Source organism: Limanda limanda, chromosome 7 (genome assembly GCF_963576545.1).
Source record: "Limanda limanda chromosome 7, fLimLim1.1, whole genome shotgun sequence".
Taxonomy (NCBI): Eukaryota; Metazoa; Chordata; class Actinopteri; order Pleuronectiformes; family Pleuronectidae; genus Limanda; species Limanda limanda.
The window spans coordinates 10,949,546-10,973,247 of NC_083642.1; the positions used below are offsets into that span (position 1 = coordinate 10,949,546).

General features: G+C 43.8%; 1 protein-coding gene across 1 annotated transcript in view; it reads right to left on the reverse strand.

Annotated features, from left to right (window-relative positions):
- Positions 1 to 23,702, reverse strand: part of samd10b (sterile alpha motif domain containing 10b) — a 48,298-nt gene that overhangs the window by 20,746 nt on the left and 3,850 nt on the right. Inside the window, exon 2 of the mRNA XM_061074208.1 lies at positions 4,524 to 4,708. Within this exon, the coding sequence (XP_060930191.1) occupies positions 4,524 to 4,708 (185 nt within the window). The remainder of the gene's footprint in view (positions 1 to 4,523; positions 4,709 to 23,702) is intronic.

The following is a 23,702-nucleotide window of genomic DNA, read 5'->3' on the forward strand; positions in this document are numbered from 1 at the left end:
TCCCTCTTCTCATTTTATCCCATCCTTCACTCTTCTCTGCTCACGTACAACAAACCCTCCTCAGTACCCCGGCTTCTGTTGCATCATTTAACTCCCTTTTGTACGCCACCGCTCTGCAGAGCCTTGTGCATAAGCGTTTGAGTGTCGTTGGGATTCTTTAACTGTTGATGTGCAAGATTTTGTGAGTGTCTCCTCGAATGTTCCTGTGCAAGTGAGTGTGTGAACTGTCAACCCCTGTTAGCGTCGCACAACTGTGTCGTCAGTTGTCCTCAGGACTCTGAGTGTGGAGACGTCTTACACTCATGTGAATATGAGCTGGCTCTCAGTGGGTGGACAAAAGGCCAGATGGGATGTTTCACAAAGCTCTTGATATTGAATGAGTCAAACATGTGTCTTGGTAAGAACGACACGTCCCTGAGTGGCCGGACGAGGACGGTACCGAGTGAAGCATTTCTGCCTCACTACACAGCCGCTCTGTGTCGCTCTGCTGTGTCTCTAAAACCAAGAGGCTTCACTGCATCAGTATACCAGCACATCCACTGACTGAGGGGATGCTTCATAACAAGTCCTCAAACCTAAACCACAGACTGTAAATAAAAACTGCTAAGTGTTGACTGTGACAAAAAGTCCATATGAGAACTCTCTGATCAGAGGCTCTTATCAGCAGGATGGTGTTGGTCTGTGCCCGTCAAAAATGACCCATAATCACATTAAAATTCATACCAAGTCTTGATCTACCACCTTAATCAGTAAACTTTAGGCAATTAAAGTTCTAGGTCAAAGTTACAGATGGTCCGGGTCCCAGGATACGAATGTGAGCCCAGTGCAGTCTGTTGCAAGGAGGTGTGACGCAAGCTGTTGCTTATGGAGTCAAAGGCACTTAGAGTAAACATCCAGCCGCATGTCTTCTCATTCTGAGGATTTGGAGCAATAAACAAACATCACTATCGTCATCATAATGAGAATACTATATGTTTACCAGGTTCACCGTATTACTTTTATATCTTAGCATGCTAATGTGTTAATAATCAGCAAAGCGCAAACAGCTGAAGTCCACACAATGATAATGTGGTATTCTTCAAGGACTTTCTATACTTGTTTGGAAAATGAATAGTATTGATTTAGAGCCAGACCAAAATAGACTTTTGGGGGCTGATGGCAATACAGATATTTGGGAATAAAACAAATTTGCAATACTGATCTTTACATTATATATATATTTAAAACAAAAAAGATGTTGGTACCAAAATCTTAAGACAAAGAAATGTAATTGAGGTTTGATATGTTGCAGTTAAACCAAACTAAGATATAAGTAGGTAAAAATAAAATAACAACCAAACATATAGAGCTTGAATTTAGTAAATAAACATATTTTTATGTACAATATAAAGATTAATGCACAAGTTTTCATCTCCGCATGCATTGGCAAACAAATGCTGATATATTTTTTACGAAAGGTTCACATCTATTCCATCATATATCCAGGGCTATTGAATTTCTAAAAGACACTGGGCTCATGTCATTGGCTGACTCCAGAGAAGAGGAGCAGGACAACAGCTGCAGTTACTCATGAATTTCACATGTGAATCCATAAAATAATGAGCTTGACCGGAGACAACCACCTTAAAAATGTAGGGTGAGTCTCTGTGGTTCTGTAGAAAGGATTTGTCAAAGCTAGAAAGTTTCTGGTGGTACATGTTTTTATTTCTCTCTCCTTACTTCACCGCCTTGTGTCTGTGTCAGCTGAGGTCAGCCACTGTGTTCTCTACCGAGGAGGGAAAGAGAATCATCAGACTGCTTCTTCTCATTCGCCCACCCAGCAAACTAGTGAGACTCACTTCCTGAAACAGGGGGGAGCCGGGGCCTGATATGCAAATCTCCTTCCAGTATTGTCACTCTGTTATTCCACCTATTCCCCTGTCTCATCTAAAGGTTCATCCACAAGCTGTGTGTGTCTGAGAGCCAACCACTAACCCCCCCCTCCCCCCCATCTGGCTACCCAAACGACAGCCAATCGGAGGGCACAGGAGAGGAGCCAGCTATGACTCATTATTTGGAAAAATCCTACCAGCAGATAGGTCTGCACATATAGGTCCACCTTCTGCAGTGTGACCACACAGATGAGTGTATAGCCTCCATTTTAACAGTTCATTTAAGCTGTTACTGGGTCAGCAGCAGCTACTGGGTGACATAACACATAATTACACTGTTTCCAGAACAAAAAACATTGCGTCTATTTTGAAGAAAGATCCACGTAGATAAAATTCTCTTCATGGAGAAAGAAACGTTTCATAGTGAGCTTTCAGAGTTTTGGGAAGCTGAGAGAGTGGAACTCACGATAGCAAAGTATCTCCTTACTGCTTATTTTGTACTTTTTTTCTTCTGGAAATATATTCAATCATCAATTCAACAGTTTCTTTTTTCTCCAAAACGGCCCCAACGCTGCCCTATAGATGGAATAATCCTCTATTGTTGGTATTTTTACATGTTCATCTTTTATATTTAGATTTGAATTACCTATTATGCAGCGATCTTCGAGAAAGTCTATACACAGAGTGGTGCAGGGTGGAGGCTTGTATAGCAGCGCATAATGTGTTTCTACCAGCTATATTAAAATGATAAGGAAGATTCCCCAAGTGCCACATTATATATCTATATATATATATAAAGAAGATGAGCTCTCTTTCACTTAACTCCCTCATTACAGCTGATGTGTGCACAACTAGTGTAATGAAGAGAAATCTAAACATCACTCCTGAGAGAAGCACACACACACACACACACACACACACACACACACACACACACACACACACACACACACACCTGAGGGAACTGGACTGCTCTCCCATTTGTTGAATTATGCATAAAGAGGCTTGTTGCCACAAGGAAATGATAAGCCTTACTTCTCATGGTATGGAGGAGGTTTAATTATCCAGTCTCTGTGATATCATATGGAAGCAGCTTCCCACTCGTCTTTTATTAAGTCTTTTATAGCTGTTATAGCTGAGGGGGCACTCATTTATGAATTATTGAAACAATCTTATGCAGCGCACACGTTCATCTTACAGCAGCAAACTTTTTTTTTTTAGAAGCAGCAGGAAGTCTAAACAAATGACCTCCACTGGGCTGTGAGCTCTGTTTCGTGTGAGGAGTAGGAGCCAAGAGGGAGGCTGATGTGGAATGGGCTGTTCTGCTGTGGGTCAGACACAGGCAGAATGCCTTAAAAATAGATCATTCCACCCCTTTGTTGTGCCTCTCTGTGGTGATTCACAGATGGGATGCTATTTTGCACAAGAGCGATATGTGGAAGTAAACGATGCTCTTATACTAGTGAGTCATTGAGCCACCAACCAGAGAGCACTGGAAGCACTTCCATATCCGGCTTGGATATCAGTAGCAAACATCTGTGGGATAAATGGCTATTTTACACTATTAACTGTAAATTCCCGAGAGTCTATTTTCTGCGTTTCCTCGGACTGAACGAGCACGGTTACATCACAGGCCATGAGGTAACAGTTCCTTGTACCACTCTTCTCTTACGTAACCACTTTCTCTCTGGTCGTGTCTACCCAGGCTCCGGTGAGACCAGCCGACATCGTGTACAAGAGAAAACAATTAGAACTTCCGTCACCGCTGAGCTCTGACAGCTCCAGATGCAGCCCTGGTGCGTTTTCTCTCGTCTCTCTGGTGATAACAGATTATCTGCCATGCTGCATTCACAGTATGAATTTTCTTCACCAACGTTAGAACAGTTTCCTTCCACCAATGAGACGCCACTTTGAAAACACACAGCTTTTATGAGTCACCAGTTAATTCACACTGGGCGATATTGAATTACGGCAAAGCTCCCCCCAAGGGAAATAATGTTTTCTTTTTTAAAAGTTCAAACAACTTCATTAAAATATTTAATCCACTACGAAGATGTAATTTAAGACAATAGTTAACAGTTATATTCGACTTATTACAACATGAAATAGGACATGTTGCACTTGAAATATTGAGACACTGAAATATTGAGCTACTATATCCCCCATGCACCTGCCTGTCTTTCTTATACTTTATCTCAGATAGAGAAAATCCTTGAGATATTAAAAGACATCTTCACCACTGATGATTGAGCTGGTAACCTATGATCACACAGCATTTACATGTCACTTTATATCTGTTTCACATATTTGTTTTATATATTATTTATATATTTGGTGGAAAATATTAAAATATTGCTTTTTAATTTTTGGCCAAAAAATATATGTTTATATAAATTATGTAAATGATAAACACAAATTGCCGGGGTATGAATTTATTCCTTTTGAAAAATTCAAACAAGAGACAGATTATGCCTAAATCATTTTCCTTCACCTGGGAAAGTCAAATATGTTCTCTTTATATGTTCACTGAGGCCAAACCCTCATGATTCTCCCCTGTTGACTGAACCTACTTTATCTACTTGATCTGTGATTTGATTTTCATACAAGAAGTATGCTTGTATATGCTTCTAATCCAGTTGTTTGTCTTTATACCTGGATGCCCTCTGTGCCGGGCTGCTGCAGTAGCTTGACGGTGCGTGAGTGTCCCGTCTTCTGGCCGCGGCCGTCGTGCCAGGTCAGGTTGCTGCCTCCGGCGCGACGCGGCAGCTGGTAGCTCAGCTCCTCAGCAGACAGCGTGTGCTCCAGGGAGGCACGGCAAAAACTGAAGCTGGACGCCGCTGAGAGGAGAGAGACAGAGAGAGAGAGAGAGAGAGAGAGAGAGAGAGGGGGAAGAAGACGAGGGGAGACAAGCAGGAAGAGAAGAACTGATTAACTATCACTTTGTATGGTCTTTGTTTAAGGGGTTGGAAAACACGTTGTCTGTGAACTGAGCAACAGGAACACCAAAAAGAAAACAACAGAATAAATGATTGATAATCCTCAAAGAGCTTAAAAGGCTGCGCTCACTCGCGGTAACTCGCTTTGTGTGCCGACAGAGCTGCAAACAGATGGCTGTTTTGGTGATGCTGGTGGGCAGCAGTGTTACTCCACTGTGATCTCCAATTATGCTGAGTGCACATTCACAGAGGCATGCAGGGTTTTTGGGAACTGTCTCCCATGTCAGATTAATCCTTGATTATTGAAATCCCGCATTATGTATATTTGATTCTTTTTTTTCTTCCCTCAGTGTGTCTATCCGTCCCTCTTTTCCAACTAAGGATTACGTTTTTCTAAAGGATCTGCAGTTCAAATACAGTCCCTGGTCCTCTTACCTATTAGTAATGGTAATGATGAAAGAGAATATGTCTGCATATAAGCCAGACGCAACAAAAAGGAGACAGTGGAAACGAGCAGAAAAGGTCAAAGAAATTGTGTAACAAAATAGGAAACACTTAAGTAACCTTACATTTCTTGAGGCTTAAGAGAAACCTGGTTATAAAATAACACAAAATGCCAACCATAAAATAAATAAGTTGCAGTTGCACTCAGAACTCAGAGCTTTTACACACTCCACTGCAAAGCTTGAGCATGATTCACCACAATCATACTTTAAATAAACTGTGATAAAGGAGAAATCAGATCACCAAGCTGCTGCCAGTAAATGCAGGGTTGCAGTACTTTGTGATTTCCATCTGAAATTCCCCAGTTTTGTGTGAGTGCATGTAAACGCCGTCATTGAGACAAAGACAGAATCGTTAATGATGGTTGTAAAAGCGGAAGGAATGATAAATGTTTGCAAAAAAAATAAACCTGTCTCTTCACAATGTCAGAGTGTTAGTTTGGAAAAGCTTCAGTTCATTTCCCACCAATGATTCTTAATTTATGTTTCCTGCTCCTCCAAAAAAAGATTGGATTGAACTTTATTTTCATTGCATTCAGTACTGAGACGAGAAACTGCAGTCTAGCATCGAAGCAGAAAAGCAAAAAGCAGCAAACTGCAAAGTAATGTATATTTAAATAAATAAATGACAATGAAGGGAGATATATGTAAATGAGTATGCTTAATTTTTTTATTTTACTCAAGTAAAATGTGTGAGTACTTCTTCCACTGCTGAATAATATGAGCAGGAATAACAAGTAGAAAATTACAGGTATATAAAGCTAGAATGACTTTTAGGGTATTTACAGTATGTTTATATATTTGTCCCATTTTTGTTTTTTATTTTAGGTGAATTTGGACACTGTGACTCAGCTCTATATTCACATAAAAGAGCTGAAAAGAAAATAATTGAAACATAAAACAGAGGTAACAACGAAACTAACAGATAAAACCTCAAACCAAAGAATCCCTCCTGGACTGTTCCCATTTTAGAATTGCACAACGGACCACTGAGACCTGCTGTATGACAGCAAAGGCTTGTGGGAAAAACCTGGTTGCAGATGAAAGAAGTGGGAGAGTAAAAAACCCAGGTCTGAACGAGTGAGCAGCAGAGTTCGCGCGGCCATGATGAAGGAATGAAAAAGAGGGTGAAGCTGAAAAAGAAGAAAGGCCTGTCAGGAACCACTGGTGTGTAGCCTGTTCTGCTTCCCTCCCCTCGTACACCAGCGTCTCTCTGGTTGGGCGCTTCACTCCTGCTTTCCTCATATCCATACGTTGCTGCTTTTTGTATCTTCTTATGCAGCAGCATCCTCCTTATACCTTCTTTTCTCTCTGGCTGTCACGTCTTCGGGGTCGTCCGGGTAAACTAGGCACGGCCCCGATGTAATTACTGTCAGTCTCACTGAGGGGGAGGAGACAGGAGGAAGAAACGTGGGAAGCTAAGTGCCTCGCAGCCCTAAAGACCTGCCAATCGCAAAGAAGGAGACAAGAGAGACCCAAAAAGCGAGAGCGAGACAGACACGGAAGCGAGCGGGAGAGCGGCGCTGTAAATTAGCTCTCTGATCCATGCAAACCGACAGTAACCTGATCAAACTGTGTTGAGGTAAAGGAGCCCAGGGACGAGGCGGGGGAGACGCATTAATAGACCACGAAACAACTTCATTTCACAAGCTGTTAAAGACGGAGCTCTCCAGTTATTAGACAGAGACCACCCAGCACTTTATAGACATCACTTTGAAAATGAATAAGCGAGGCATCATGACTTCCCTGCGACACTGAAATCTCAATCTCTGCCACATCGCCAGACCTTGACACCCCCAAGCAGTCATAAAACCAAGACAAAGCACCCATCCTGCCCGCTTTAATGGACCCAGTCAGCTTAACCTCCTGGCACAGGATACGGCTCTGAATTTAGAATCAGCCAAAAGCAATTAAATATCCATAGATTCCCACTGACCTCTTTTTTTAAATGACATTGCAACGTGTGCCTCTGCTGGTCGCTACAAGAAAAACCCAGAGACTGGATGAAAGGATTTTACTCAATGTCCTTAGAAGCATTATTTGTGATCAGGGATGATTATTACCATCCTTACAAATCAGCAGATGGGGGGGGGGGTTGGATATATGTGTCACCTTCCCTCGTCTACCTCAACGTGCACTTGATCAGCCCGGCCCAGATCTCCTGTGTCCTATTTATCACCAAGTGCTGTTGTATTATCTCTGGCTGCCCTTGCCGGCGACTTTTATCACCTCCAGTCGACGGAGGGGAGAAAAGAAGGGATGATGGAGGGCGGCCGTAAGGAGGCAGGATGAAAAGTGAGAAAGCGTGATATGTATCTTCTGAGCTACAGGCAGTGAAAGTACAGACTCACATAAAGACAAGAAAGGTAGAAGAAAGAGGAAGAGAGAGAGAAGTGGTAAAAAATATGAGAGTGTGTGTTTACTTGAGTTCCTATCTTTGTGGGGACCAGTTTGGCCCGTACACCTTACATAAGTGTGAAATGGTGTGAGTGAGGATCTTCTCACCCTCACTTTCTGACACACCTTCAGAGGGCTGTCTAAGGTCTTTTTTCACCCTCTGTGACAGGGCACACAAAAGCCGTTTTCAGACATGACCTCGGGGCAAAATCTGGAGAATTGGCTCCAGAGTTTACCCCAGTTTGACTTTCACTCATGCACAATGCAGAGGGAGGTTCTCTGCATGGACACGTTCACAAACGGAAAACATAAAAGAGACAAAAAGATGAAGATACGTTTTCGGAATAGTTTCTACTTGCTGCATTTTTCACATCCTTTAAAAGCGTTCCAGAGATTTTTAGTTGCTCGAGATCAATAGGTTCATGGAAATTGGGTTTTTTTCTATTTAATATGCGACCTCAATGGTGGTAGTGTATCAAACTGGACCGCTGACATCCTGAAATATAGACTTGGAAGCAATCAGGATAATTTTGCATTTCTTTGAAGACATGAAATTGTTCCTGACGGCTTCTCAGAATTGGATGGACCCAATGTTGCCTTTCTTTTTTATTTAAGAAGTGTGAGGACCACAAAATCCTCCTCACTGCTCGACCTCATTTAATCTCCTACTGAAAATATTCACAACAAACAGAATAATAAATCGCATCGGACTCCAATGCGGGCTCAAGAAACTCGGTGAACTTGGTGTGCAAAGACCTGAAAGCAGAAAAAAGCTTTTGTAAAGCACAAATAAATAAATAAAAACAGTTAAATGTATCCAGAAGAAACCAAATTTCTTCCCACAGAATCATGATGCATGTGCTATAAATCCTTGTTAATATTACATATAAAACATAATATGCTACTATTTTCAATTTCAAACAATTGGAATGTTTGTGATTTTGTGAGATTCTTATGACAAAAATGTGCCGCGGTACCAAGAAAGGTAGATAAACACTGTTTTAAGGGTTAGGACTTGTTTTGAAGGTCAGGGTTAGGCCTCTAGTCGTGATGGATAAGGGTTGGGTTAAGGGGCCATGAAATGCCCATGAAGTGTCCTTACCAAAATAGAAGTACAAGTGTGTGTGTATGTGTGTGTGGAGGTTAGGTAGGTCAATATGACTCGAGCCCAGTCGAGTGTAACCTCATATCAACTCCTCTTGACTGAGCCACATATCTGCTGTGCCGAGTGGCTGCTAAATCTCTGAGGTATTCCCCTCTGAAAAAAGGTAATTAAGCTGTTAGGTGCGTCTCCTGGAAGGTCGTTCCAAGCCGAATCCCACAATAGATTAACATGACATCACTGGACATCACTCATTTGACACCAAATGAGAGCATCTAAATTAGCCCATGTGAACTATTTTGCTGTGTGGGCTTTTTCGCAGAAGTTTGATCTTTGCACAACCTTGGCATCAACTTCAGGGCTGTGTGTGTGTGTGTCTGTCTGTGTGTGTGTGTGTGTGTGTTTGTGTTTGCCTCATACTCTTATGAGGAAAGTGGTCTGGTTAATCCACCAGGGTGCCATCCATGGTGCATTTCCCTCCCGACACCAACCACCTCTTATTCAACTCAAAGATAAAAACTATTTGCAGTGCAAGTGTTATATGAAAGAGAGGAGAGGGGGGGAAAGAGATCATTCTTATTCCTCTGTAATCCTCAAGAGGAGGAAACTTCATCATGGAGATTTCATGCATCTGTAATGTACCTAAAATCCAGAGTCCAACTATAGCATCAACTGGACTAAAGCTGCCAGCACCGACAATACACCCCCCAGTGAGACAGATTTGTTGCTCCTATGGTATGTTGGGGGTGAAGCGAAGGCCTATTTACAACGCTTCCACTCCACCAGACCTGGTCCTCACCTCAGGAATGAGCCTTGAAATTACTCAATTTTTAAAAGAGCATGGGGGGGGAAGAAGAATTCGGTTGCAGCTTTAAAAATAAATCTAAAACCCAGGACCCCCGGGCTTTTTCCCATGATGCATTGCGGTCCATTATCCACTCTGACATGAGACATTGTCGCCAAGGCTGGAGCTGAGGTTTACCTTTCAGAAACTATCAGTGTCATGGGAGCGCGGTGATAGGGAAATGGGAGTGAACTTTGGGCATCCACCACGCAGGCTGATTGAAGATAACAACACACCACCTCTCATCAGGACACAGACGGGGGAAATGCCTGCTGAAACTGTGTGTCATTGTGTTTGTGTGTGTGTGTGTGTAACTGAACACCGGCACGCTCATGCATACGTGAATGTGACAGCATGAGGACTTGCATATCCACACGTGTGTATAATTTCTGTCTGCTTTGGTTTAGGAGAGCGGACCTGAATAAAGCTGCAAAGAGTCTGTAGCTGTGGCTCAATTCTGGGGCCGCATCCTTCAGAATCCGCGTTCGTAGACTGATTACGTCACAGCGGCGAGATAGACTATTCCAATTCGAAGGCTCCTCCAAATGTGTCCTTCCACCCCTGACCACCGGGTGGATCATTCCCAGCCCAACAGATCCCATGATTCATTGCGCTACGGAGACAGCGGTAATGTTGAGGCGAAAATGTTAGAAGAATTTATTTTAAATGTCACTACTTAACCAAACAGCTAACGGCACACGTGTTATTAAAAACATGTTTTCAACCGAATACTGTTTTCCTTTGTAGCTTTGTTGCTACGGTGACGGGAGGCTGTAAGGGCGGGACAAGCTGGTGACGCAACAGGAAGACCAGGCTGTCTCATTTTGGTTTTGAAGACCGGGGTCGGCAGGTCCTTCAAAGGATGCGGCTGCTGAATTGAGACACAGCTTGTATGTGGACGGAGGTTGAATCTGGATTTTAGCTGCAGGGTAATAAGGGCCCACGATGCAAAGTGCAGCCCAGGACACAGGTGGAGTTGGCATTTTTCTTTTGGACCTGACAGAAGTCCAACTGCACTCTGAGAACAACAGAGGCTGGTCGGAGAAATGCCAAACCCGACCTTGGCCTCCTCTCTTTAGGCAGTGCTATGACACCAAACACAAAAAACAAACTGGAAGGTCAAGCGCTGAGGACAGGACGACTTTTACTCTCTCCACTCTGGTCCCCACCGCTCCAGACAGATAGAACTATTGATTATCCATCACCGTGTGTGCGAACATACAATTACAGATCACTTTAGATAAAACACACACACACACATACACAGTCACACACACACAGACACCATCTACCCAACTCCTCCACCCGAGGCCACTGGCTGTCACATTCGCTCCGGCTCAGAGGATCTCATACACGTTTCACACAAAAGAAGAAAACGGAAGGATGACACAAAAGAGGAGATGGAACACAGAGGTCTACCGTGGTCACGCCCTCTTGAGGGGATGAAGGAATTAAGCCCAGGGTGAATGTCGGAATAGAGACATGTAGAAATAAATGAGATGACAAGTCACAGAAAGGAAAGAACAGCTAAAAAATGATGCTTCAGAATAGAACAATGCTATTATTTGCATGAGGAAATGAAGGGTAAAGAAAGAGGGAGCGCAGGGAGAGGAGAAGGGTTTATGGAAATCGTGCACTTCTGCTATTTTCTCCCCTTCACAGTCAAGTCCCCCTATGGTGATACAGGACAGATTACATTTCACTGACAATCGATAATTCAGCGCAAATGGCAGACAAGAAGGAGAGGGGAGAGGAGGAGTGAGACAAGGTCGACTAACAGGATGTGAGGTGTGATCGGGCTGGGGAACTAGAGAACGGACAAGATCGATGAGTCCCTCTGTGTCCAAGACAGACAGGAGGAGAGAAGTATGAAAGAGAGACAGAGACGGGTAAGAGAGGTTGGAGAGAGAGAGACAGGTAAGAGAGAGGGATGAGAGAGAGAGAGACAGGTAAGAGAGAGTGTTGAGAGACAGAGAGAGACAGGTAGGAGAGTGTGAGGAGCTAGACACTGTGGAGGGAGGGACAAGGTAGACAGACAGACAAGTAGGAGAGAGGTATGAAAGAGAGACAGAGACAGGTAAGAGAGACATTGGAGAGAGTGCGGAGAGAGAGAGAGAGAGAGAGAGAGAGAGAGAGGTAGGAGCGACTGATGAGGGAGGTGGAGAGAATGGTAGGGAGAATGAGGAGAGATAAAGACACACAGAGAGGGAGCAGATAAACAGGCGGGAGTGAGGGAGGAGATAGACAGGTAGAAGAGATGGATGAGATAGACAGGTAGAAGGCATGGAGGAGATAGACAGATAGAAGGTATGGAGGAGATAGACAGGTGGAAGGGATGGAGGAGATAGACAGATAGAAGGTATGGAGGAGATAGACAGGTGGAAGGGATGGAGGAGATAGACAGGTAGAAGGGATGGAGGAGATAGAGAGATAGAAGGGATGGAGGAGATAGACAGGTGGAAGTGATGGAGGAGATAGACAGGTAGAAGGGATGGATGAGATAGACAGGTAGAAGGGATGGAGGAGATAGACAGGTAGAAGGGATGGAGGAGATAGACAGATAGAAGGGATGGAGAAGATAGACAGATAGAAGGTATGGAGGAGATAGACAGGTGGAAGGGATGGAGGAGATAGACAGGTAGAAGGGATGGAGGAGATAGACAGATAGAAGGGATGGAGGAGATAGACAGGTGGAAGTGATGGAGGAGAAAGACAGGTAGAAGGTATGGAGGAAATAGACAGGTAGAAGGGATGGAAGAGATAGACAGGTAGAAGGGATGGAGGAGATAGACAGGTAGAAGGGATGGGAGAGATAGACAGGTAGAACGGATGGAGGAGATAGACAGGTGGAAGGGATGGAGGAGATAGACAGGTAGAAGGGATGGAGAAGATAGCCAGGTAGAAGGGATGGAGGAGATAGACAGGTAGAAGGGATAGAGGAGATAGACAGGTAGAAGGGATGGAGGAGATAGATAGGTAGAAGGGATGGAGGAGATATACAGGTAGAAGGGATGGAGGAGATAGACAGGTAGAAGGGATGGAGGAGATAGACAGGTAGAAGGGATGGAGGAGATAGACAGGTAGAAGGGATGGAGAAGATAGCCAGGTAGAAGGGATGGAGGAGATAGACAGCTAGAAGGGATGGAGGGGATAGACAGGTAGAAGGGATGGAGGAGATAGACAGGTAGAAGGGATGGAGGAGATAGACAGGTAGAAGGGATGGGGGAGATGGACAGGTAGAAGCGATTGGGGAGATAGATAGGTAGAAGGGATGGAGGAGATAGACAGGTAGAAGGGATGGAGGAAATCAACAGATAGAAGGGATGGAGGAGATAGACAGGTAGAAGGGATGGAGGAGATAGACAGGTAGAAGGGATGGAGAAGATAGACAGGTAGAATGGATGGAGGAGATAGACAGGTAGAAGGGATGGAGGAGATAGACATGTAGAAGGGATGGAGGAGATAGACAGGTAGAAGGGATGGATGAGATAGACAGGTAGAAGGGATAGAGGAGATAGACAGATGCGTGATGTACAGTATGTGAGGGTTCGGTCAGAATTAACCCACCATTGCTGGGAGGTGTTGGAGTGTTGTTGGGATAAAATACTTCCTGTACATGTATTTATGCTGAATGTTTACTCCCCTGCCTTGTGAAGGTGCTGTGCAGAGGGTGACTTACCCTACAGCTAAGTCCAGCTCCCCTCCAACCACAGAGCCAGCGTTTCTCCCCAGCCTGCCCAGTTGCATAACCTCCCTGACGACTGGTATAGAACATGAGCTACTGCTCTGGTTTGTGTAGTATTCTACGTATCCTTTTTTTGTTCGAAGAGGGCTGTGTTTGCTGCATGGCTCAGATACGTACTGAAAATGGAGAATCTAATGAGAGCTGATGTAATGAGGGCTGCATGCTGATGTTAAATTTAAAATCTTAAATTGGATCTGCAATTATTGTGTTGTCCCTTTCACTTTCACTACAGATGGAAACGCTAAACCCAGCAGAAGTTCAGGCAGCAAACAACAAACAGTGTTCATCCTCATCTGCTGAGGCTATAGACCTTCATATTGTTATGATCATATACGATAAACAGGGAATATGCAATTATGAATAAACTGCTGTCTCAAGTTCCATTGCAGCTATAGTAGAAGAATATTTTATGTTCTTCACAAGTGGCCCATAAACAAATCAGGTTTAAGTCTTTTTTTCCCCCTCATAGAATATTTCATGGATCTTTGAACACTGTAATCAGGCGCGTTAAAGGGACTGATCCTTGTGAGTGTGTGCTATTTGGGATCCACTAAATTTAAACTGTTGGGCCTTGGCAGAGGTATAATGATTCTAATGAGCTCCCTGGAGACAAACACCCTCAAAACTGTCTTCACATATTTGAAACAATGCTAAAAGATGTAAAATCCTGAATGGTTCACCAGACACACACACTCACCCTTTCCCAACTTCAATTCGGTAAGGAGAGCACATTTCTACTTAAGCAGCAATTGTTAGGATCACTCATCTTCTAATCTAAGAATTTGTTTTGGTTTCAGAGAGGAGCAGAATCTCCACACGAAACATGTTTAGCATTTTTCGGATGGAGGTGGTGGAATTAAAAAACTGCACATGCAAAACTTTGACCCTGAAGACTGTGCTCTGGTCCACATACCGAAAAGCAACACAAGCATTTGCATAAAGAATTTATAATTTAATCATCACAGTGGACCGAAGGCCTCTGTGTTTCAGGGCTTCAAGGACATGTGCTATCTGTGTTTATTTGCATGATCTTGTACGCGAGATATTAAATTATAATTCGACCAGCCAGCCTGACTGGACAGGTAATAAGATGATTAATCTGTCCTCACACAGCCACTACTGTTATCACTATTATGGAAACCTTTGGCAAATCCATCCAAATTAACCTGGTTAGGAATTCAAAAGGGATCGAGGCATCAGATAGGATGGAGCAAATTGCATTAAAAAGGTCGAGCAGGCCGAGCATGACTTTCTGCATGTTGAGGTGTTTTAAATTCCCACAGCAGTGACATCCACAGGCAGCCAGGAGAAAGGTTATAATCTGAATTGTAACAGGTTTGACTGGTTGAATCCTTTAATACTGGAAAAAGGTCAAATGCAACAAGTTAACTGATCAAACTAGTTTCTTTCCTTTGTTGTCCTTGTTTTTGATTGATTCAAAACTTTAAAAAATTTACTTTAGATCCCGTCTGAAACTTTATACTTCACAGTTTAAGATGTCTGATGTTTCTGACGAGTATTTAAACTGAGGGAAGAGCTGCCTCTATGTTCAGTTACAATCCTTTTTCCGCTGTCCCATAAAAAAAAAAAAAAAAACGTTTTATTTTTTCAGCTTTCAAATCTCAGTACGTGCTGTGATCTAAAAAGCCTTCACAGTTTGTCGTGCAGACCATCCCCCACGGTATTATCCTGGAAAGAATCCAAGACCGTCTGGGGAATGAGACGAACACAGGCACGTAACTTCTCAGCTTAGGCAAGACTGGCTTTTTAAATATTTAGTGTTTGTTTACAGCTGTTCCCATGACTGGCAAAACGCTCTGTCTGAGTGGATTAACCAACATTTGGGCACAAAGTATTAAAGATCCGAAATACTCCATTTCCATCGTAACACAATGGCCTCGATAAAGACATAAACTGAATTAAAAGGAAGGAAATTAGTCATCTACCAGGAACACCACAAAAACAATGTCTGCATGCATTTCAATATCAAAATTTAGGCATTTGGAACATCAAGCTATGACTCTGTAAATGAGCTCGAAAGTTACCTAAGCAATTGGGCAAACAGATTTTACCACTGAAATCAAACATCCACTTTTCACGACCACCAGCGGCTCCTTGACTTCACAGCACAAATACCTTCAGTGAGAGCCTGCAGCGCCGGCCAGCAGGGATCCTCCCGGCTCCCTCTGCCCAACATAGGGAAAACCAGCTCCATGTATGCCCAAGTAATAACGCTTTACAATTAGCACGAGAGGAGGAACTGCGGCCAGCTGCAGAGGTTCAACTTCCCCGAGTGCCCGAGTCTGTGTGCAAGTTGGCACTCGCGCATGCAAACGCACGTACGCTGGCCTGCGGTGACGAGAATGGACTCCAGTTCATTGGGACCATGTGGTCTGTAAATCGATGCGGTGCACTGGCGCTGTGGCCTGGTGAGAGAACGAGATGTGGCCGGGTTCAGCACTCAATACTTTATTGAGCGTCCTCGAGCCGTGACTATCACTCGAGTAGCCTACTTTGTTTGTGCATGTGTGTGTCATCGCTCGTAAACCTCTGTGACATATTAGAGAAGAGATGTCGGGGCAATGTAGTGTGTCAACAATAACAACCAGACGATGGCACAAAGCGTGCACACACACACACACACACACACACACGCGCGCACACACATACACACAAACAAAGGTTACTGAGCACCGAGGGGTTTGCAAACAATGAAGTGAATAAATGACCGTTGTGAGAGTTAGTTGGTAATCTGCTCTACAGCATCCCTGCATCCTCACAAAGAGACCAGGATGAGGGGATAAAATAAGATAAATGGGGATGAAAAGAGGAGGAAATAGGATTATAGAATGGGCGGGGAGCTGGTGGAGGGAAAAAAATAGATAAAAGTTAATGCTCCACAGACGCAGAGAGGTAAACAGAGAGAGAGAGAGAGAAGCCGAAAAGTGCCAATGAATTTGGAGCTGAGATAGAGGGAGAAAATGAAAATTGCAGACGGGGAGTAGGTTCTTAGTTTTGTGGGTAGTGGTAGCGGTGGCGCTGGCAGCAGTGGGGGGGCCACTTCTGTCCGGGCAGCCGGCAGAAATATGAGAGTCTTTAAAGTTTGCTGTAAAAGACGAAAGGAAGGAAAGAAGGAAAGAGAGAAACTAAGAAAGAAAGAAAGCAGGGAAGAAAAAAGAAAGACAGAGAGCAAGCAAGAGAGACAGAAACTAATAAAGGATTAAAAGCATGCAAGAAAGAAAAAAGACAGAAAGAAAGATAAAAAGACAACCAGACAGCCAGACAGCAAGAAAGCAAGAATGCAAAGGCCATACAACGTTAGTACCTCTGAGACAGGTGAGTTGCAGGAGATTTGCAGAACTAACTAAGTTCTACAGGCGTTACAAAGACAACAGATGTAAACCTGACACTTCCCCTGCACTCTACATCTCTTCAAAGTCTGCACCCTGAGTTTGAAAACTATTTTTTTTTCCAGATGGAGCGGCAGCATCAGCAGGTGTCGTCTGTGGATGGCGTGCGTGCACATCCCAGTCAGCCATGTTTGATACCAGCCCTTCAGGAGCCTCCTTGTTTCCGGTCTAACAGCGAGAGAAATAAGCTCCCACACCTGGGGCCGCTCGCCCGTCCCCCCTCTGTGTGTACTCTCTCTCCACAGGCCTCCCTCTCTCTGTGGGCTGCAGCAGAATGCTGTGCTGATTGGGGGTCTCGCTCTCTCAGCTTAATTACCGTGTTATCCAGTCCACTCCTGCACTGCCCAGGACTTTCAGTCAGATGGACATGCCAATTACCTCTCCTCCTCCACACACACACACATCATGCATGCATGCACACACACACACACACACACACACACACACACACACACACACACACACACACACACACACGCTCATTCACTAGGTTTCGTGAGGCTGCGCGCTGTCAGACAGCAGCTAGGACAAAGTAGACAGTTTGGGATGAAACAGGAAAGAGAATCAAAGCACTTTGTCGTTCTTATCGGTACACACACACACACACACACACACACACTCACACACACACACACACACACACACACACACACACAGTCCCAGTAGGAGTTTCTTGTCCAGGCCATAAGATCTCAAGGGAACTTTTCTTTTTCTTTCATTTCCGTCTTGATCCAATACTCTAAACACACACATGCACACAACACATTCTTTCATTCATCTCTCTTTTTATTCAGAACACACTCTTTATCTGTTTCCTCATGGGTTTGTTACAGTTTCATTTCAACACTGAAATTGACACTTGTTTCAGTGCAGTAAAGAATCTAGAGCCTGCAGATGATTCTGCTTAACTTAGACAGGACGCAGAGGGAAATATACACTGACTCAAAGGTAAAAAAAAAAAAAAGAGAACAAATTATATTGTGTTTATTTAATCCAATACAAAAAACAAAATGAGAATTTGTGGAAATTTTCCTTGTTTGTGTTTTGTTCAGATTATATAAATAAGGTTAGTATATAAATTGAATAGTGAGCTTTAGTGCATTTATCCCCATTTTCTGATATTTTATTAACTGGATTATTAATTATTTTAAAACAGTCAAGGACAAATTGACGATGAAATCACACCCCGAGCACACAGCAGGATTAATGTCTCATCTGAAGGGCGCCCAGACAGAACATACCAACAGTCCTCTTATGAAACTAAAATGATGAGATGCAGATGGTATTTTGGATGTGCACCAAATTGCAAACACTCATAAATATCCGGCCAAACAAATGCAGATGAAAACGTAACCTCCCTGGCAGTAACCATCCTCTCATGAACGTGTCTGTGCCTGTTTCTCTGTGAACTCAATCTCTTAATTATGGGACTTAATCGAACCATCCGCAGCCACAATAGTAAATCTCTTAACAAGTAATCCCCACAGTGATGGTGAATGTAATTCTGTGATTTACAAGCAAATTCCTCTTCCGATGTTCAGTGGTAAACACATCACAGCGGATGATAAATGTCAGGTTTTCAAACGCTGCTGGATTTCTATTGATAAAACCCTGAAAACGCTGATCTCTAATAACGCCAGATGTTTCATAGATTCTATAGAGACCCACTTATTAATCAACATCAGTGCGTGTGTGTCTGTGTGTGTGTGTGTGTGTTCTGGTTGTTGACACTGACACTGCCACCACACACTGGTGTGTGTCCCGGTGATTTCAGTAATTCTGGTCCAACACAGCAGCAGCCAACCAGCTCTCGTTCCAGCCCTCTCTCCTCTTCCACTCCACTAACGATTCCCCTATTATCACTCGGCTACTCAGACAATCTCCCTCGCACACAAACACATACACACATGCACGCACACACTTAAACACACTCCAATTATCCCACAGACACATCATGTTAACAATGGGGCATTAATAGCACATGCAACCCCCGCTTTTCTTCTTTCTGTATCACACACACACAAAATTGAACATCTACCCTACAGAGGACATTTTTTGCCATAATGCATTTTCCCTTACCTTAACCATTCAAATTAAATGCCTAACCCTAAACCTAATTTAAACCAAACCCTAAAACCAAGTCTTAACCCTCAAACAGCCCATTAAAAGTAGGTCAAAATGTCCTAACTCTGTAGGTAGTATAGGCTCAAAATGGTCCTCACAAAGATATCTGTGCAAGTACCCACACACATATCAGTGCCATTGCATCTACTCGTATAAATGTGCTGTCTGATTGTGGAGCATTTTCCCTTTAGATGAGAGGACTAGAGAGAAAAGCTTTATTATACAAAGCTTAATTATTTCACTTTAAACCAAATTAGGTGCAGCTCAAGCTCAAACCATCCAATTTCCCTAAGTACAGTGACCGTGCTCATCGCTCTCCGTTATGTTTTATTGAAATCTGTCTCATCACTGGTGAGCCATTCTGAAAAGCTTTGATTACCTCCATTGAAAACACAGAAGTTAGCCTGCGAGCTAAATACGTGACTTGCATCCGCTGAAGCCTCTTTCTCTGAGCCTGACCCATCTCCGCCAGGGCAAATGTACGTGCACACGAGGGCATAGACTGTACATATACGTAACTTGAGCTACGTGTTCAGAAGTATTTGCGTCGTCGTGTGTTATTGCTTCTACCGAGACCCAAAGCCTGCAGAGCACCAGTGACCCGGTATATAGGGCGAGACCGAGAGGCTGGTATGACAGTTTAGAGCCCACCCCCACTAACTCTGACTGACAGCCCTGTAACCTCGGCTGCCTCCCGTGACAATAGTTTGCACCGGCTTTCTTTTTAACATCTGTCATTCCGGGCTCAATAAAAACAACTACGTCTGGGGCAAAGTTCCATTAAAGCATTGCGAGAGGACTGGAGGATAAAAACAAATGGAATGAGGTGGAATAACTGCTTTCAAGGCGATACACTGGGACTCTGACAAACCGATGGCTGTTTATCAGCAGGAGTCTTGCCATGCCCCAGGTGGTTGTAAAGAGGCAAAAGAAACGACATGTCTATACATGTATCCCTGCAGGATCCTTTGTGACCAATGCAGCACTTAGGCAACGACATCCCGCTGACTCTTGCCGGACAAATCCCTCCTAATCTACGGATAAGGTACAACAGTCGCATGTCTCACCGGATTTCATCGAAAATCAGGTCAAAAGGGTGCAGCCGCACAAACGAGCATTGTTGCACACAGACACTAACACACACACACACACACACACACACACACAAACACACACACACACACTGCACCGAGCCACAGCCAGTTTTCACTCCATTTGATGTGAAGGAAGCAAAAGACAAAAGGGATTAATACAACCACCAATTCAAAGAAAACCAGGTTAAAAGGAAAACCAATGATCTCAGTAAAGAGGGAATTTAAGAAGATTTCAGCTACACTTACTCACAGTTGAAGCCAGATTAAATTGGACATTTATTAAATATATAAAGATGTTTAAGAGCCTGTCTTTGGCATCATGGCCGCAATCTCTTTCTGAGAATGAATCATTCAATAAGAAGTCCGGAGAAGGGCAGATGAGGCAGCGGGTTACACTGAGGCTAAAAGGGATCTCTTCAGTTCAGCCTGCAGGACATTTCCTGGGCTGCGACATTCAGAAAATCACAGTCAGTTCTTATTTAAGGCAAAAAATCGGTTTGCGCCAAAAAAAAACATGTCACATTAAACTGGTCAGGAAGTAGAAATATCCACATTAACTGAGCGTGATATAAATCTCTGCAATATGTATTTCCCCCCCGATGTTGACGGTGCCATATGGCTTTTATATATGCGTAAACCAGAGCTTCCCCCCATGGGTTCAGTGAGTGTGAGAGTTAAAAGAAGCACAAGACTGTGAGGTGAAAATCTCAGTTAAATGTTCAGTGAGCATGCAGAGGACTGTGGGATTTGCATTATCGTTTGGGGAAGGCTTTTTTTTCTTTAATGCAACTCCAGTGAGCTTCCAATGAGGGGGAAGAGCGCGAGAGAGATTAATGTTGTGATGAGATGAAACCTGGAAACCGGACAACGAACGCAGCGATGGTGCAAGAAAATGCAGGCGAGAGAGAATATTAGTTCCAGGGGGTTAGCCACACAGTTGACCTGCATTTTGACAACTCTTCCTCCCCACCTCAGCCGCGGAGCTGACACGCTGACACTTGGCTGCCTATTGACATAGCAAATTGAGGGGCCATTTGAGAAGCACTGTGACAGCCAGAGGAGGCCACAGACAGGGCTGTTTATTCACAGGAAGCAGGTTCAACACACACCAGGGGGACGGGAGTGGGAACGGAGAGAGAGGAAGACAGCGGAATATGGATGGAGGCTGGGAATGCGACAGAAGGTGGTGGTACGACGGTGGTAAGGTGATTTAAAAAAGTGTGAAGTAGGGTGGAGCAGCGAGAGGAGGAGCAGCGAGAATGGGAACAGTTAGAAGGCTGATAAGCGGTAAAGCAATTGTATGATTTCTATTTTTGGAGGACAATAGACCAATGATTGGGATGAGTCTAAAACATGTTCAATTCAAAACTCACAAACACACACACACTTGGATCGTTCTGAAATTTGCATTAAAAAAAAACACTTTCTGAAAGACAGAGCCAACCTGTCAGAGATCATGCTACGAGATTGAGAGTGGCAGTGTAATTGCTTTTTTTCGAGTGCACGGACGTGACTTGTGCTCGCGAGTGTGCAAGGATGGATGCCTTGTTAGGGCGTACCTGCAGCCATTAGCCATTTGGTTTAATGGGTAATCTGTGCCGCGGGTGCCACTGACCCCCAGCACTTGGTAGGAGGAGCGGGGGGGGTCAGCTTATTAACGACGAGTGAAAATCTCCAAGCTCACCCGATCGCACAAGGCCACACTTAATTAGACTGTTTGTTCAGCGGACTCTAATGGGAAGGATAGACAGAGCGTGTGGGTGCGTGGGGGGTGGGGAGAGAGGTTGACTGCTCTCCTTGAAAGTGCCGGCTGAAAGACATCTGGCCAAGGATGAGATGGAGGACACAAGATATTAGTGGAACGTGGCCTCATCACATTTAGCGCTATCTCGTTTTCCCGGGACAGATGGTAATGATGGGGAGCAACATTGAGCGATGTTTATAAATGGTGAATTAAAATCATTACAATTGTACAAACATATATTCTGAAGTCGCAGGATGCCAACGCCTCATCGAAGCAAGCGTGAGGGGGGGAAATACAGCGAGGAACAGAGACAGTGATGGACTTTGTGTGTTTTAAGTCAGCAAGTAACAACAGTGCGATACATGAGGGACACAACCCCTGTGTCAAATTAAAGCCAATTAGTGTGATCCTTCAGAAAAATTACATCTCTCTTCTTTATCCACCCTTACAACCCCTTATACCCGTGCAGAAGGCTAATTAAAAGAAGAGAAATTGGATATGGACCCGTGCGCACTCTAATTCAGAGAGAAGGAAGGCGAGAGGGGGGGGGGGGGGGGGATTCAGACCTGGGACAAGGGCACTGGATCAGAACGGTGAGGCCTTATCATTTCTGGACGTATTAAAAGGGATGGTGATGTTAGCAGTGAGGGCCCGGCTGAACGAAACGGTCCAAGTCTGACGCGTCAGGACAGAGTCCAAAAAGAAATCCACTTCATTTTCATCCACTGCTGATTTATACTGAAGTCCGCCCTTTACCACTTCATCAATCAGCGAGTCGATGAAGATCTACCGAACTGTCCTCTGTTCAACCCACTTCAACACAAAGGGGTTAGAGGTCGAGGCAGTTGGCGGTGGACCACTAGAAAAATCCATCAGATCAATATCTCCCTGAAAATGTTTTCCTCCCTTGACAACAACAACAACACTCCTATAGATGTTTGAGTTTGACAAAAATGGATTATTGCATTACTGTTACAGTGAAAAGTCCAACCACCGTAACCAACGAGATAAAGTGCGATACATACGAGCTCTTTCGACTGGGGTCTCATTTCCCTAGGATTGTCCATCTTTCTTATTGGCACTTATATAACCTTGTTCTCACCAGTGTAATAACTGAGATCTGGGAACGTGATAATATTGTCAAAATGAAAAAGCACACACCTCGACTGAGGCCCAAAAGTTCTCTTAAGTTCAAATAGGTCCTTTTTGTTTCAGCATAGTTCTAAAGCTATTGAATATGCATATAAACCGTTGATTCCTTCAGAATCCACATTATCTCAGCATCATATTGGCAACAGTTCAAGGGTAGTGGCTGGAAAGAACGTTCCTCTCTAAGAAACAACATCTAAAATCCGCGAGATATGGATTTTTCTTTGGACTCACACCAGATTGCACAAACTCATATATCTCAGTCCCATAAATATATACCGCCATCAAGAAGCGTGCATTATTCCCTGGGAAATAGTTGAAAAACACGCTCTTGCAATCTCGGATCTGTGCCAGAATGTAATGTGTTGTTTTTTGGCTCAGCTTCCATCCTTTCACCAAGTTAGAGGCAAGTCCATTTCATTTTTGGGGGGTAATACTGCTGACAAACAACAGCCCCACTGACAGACAGGGGGGAAAGCATAACCTTGGTGGAGGTAAAAATCCAGATTGGGTAAGGAATGCATAAGCAGTCCCATGATCATACAGGTTTCAGAGAAGATTCCAGTTACACCGAACTTATTTGGAGGATCAGATAACAACATTTAATGTCTTTGTTTAAACTTCAACTAAGCTTTCCTGTTCAATCAGGGATCGTAACCATGGGTACGATCATTCCTGTCGTTACTCCACCATGTAAAGTGGTTCAGATAAAGTTTAAAAAAACAACATCCTCTAAGATGCTGATTAACTGACCGATCAATGTGAGCACTTTTCAAATCCCCT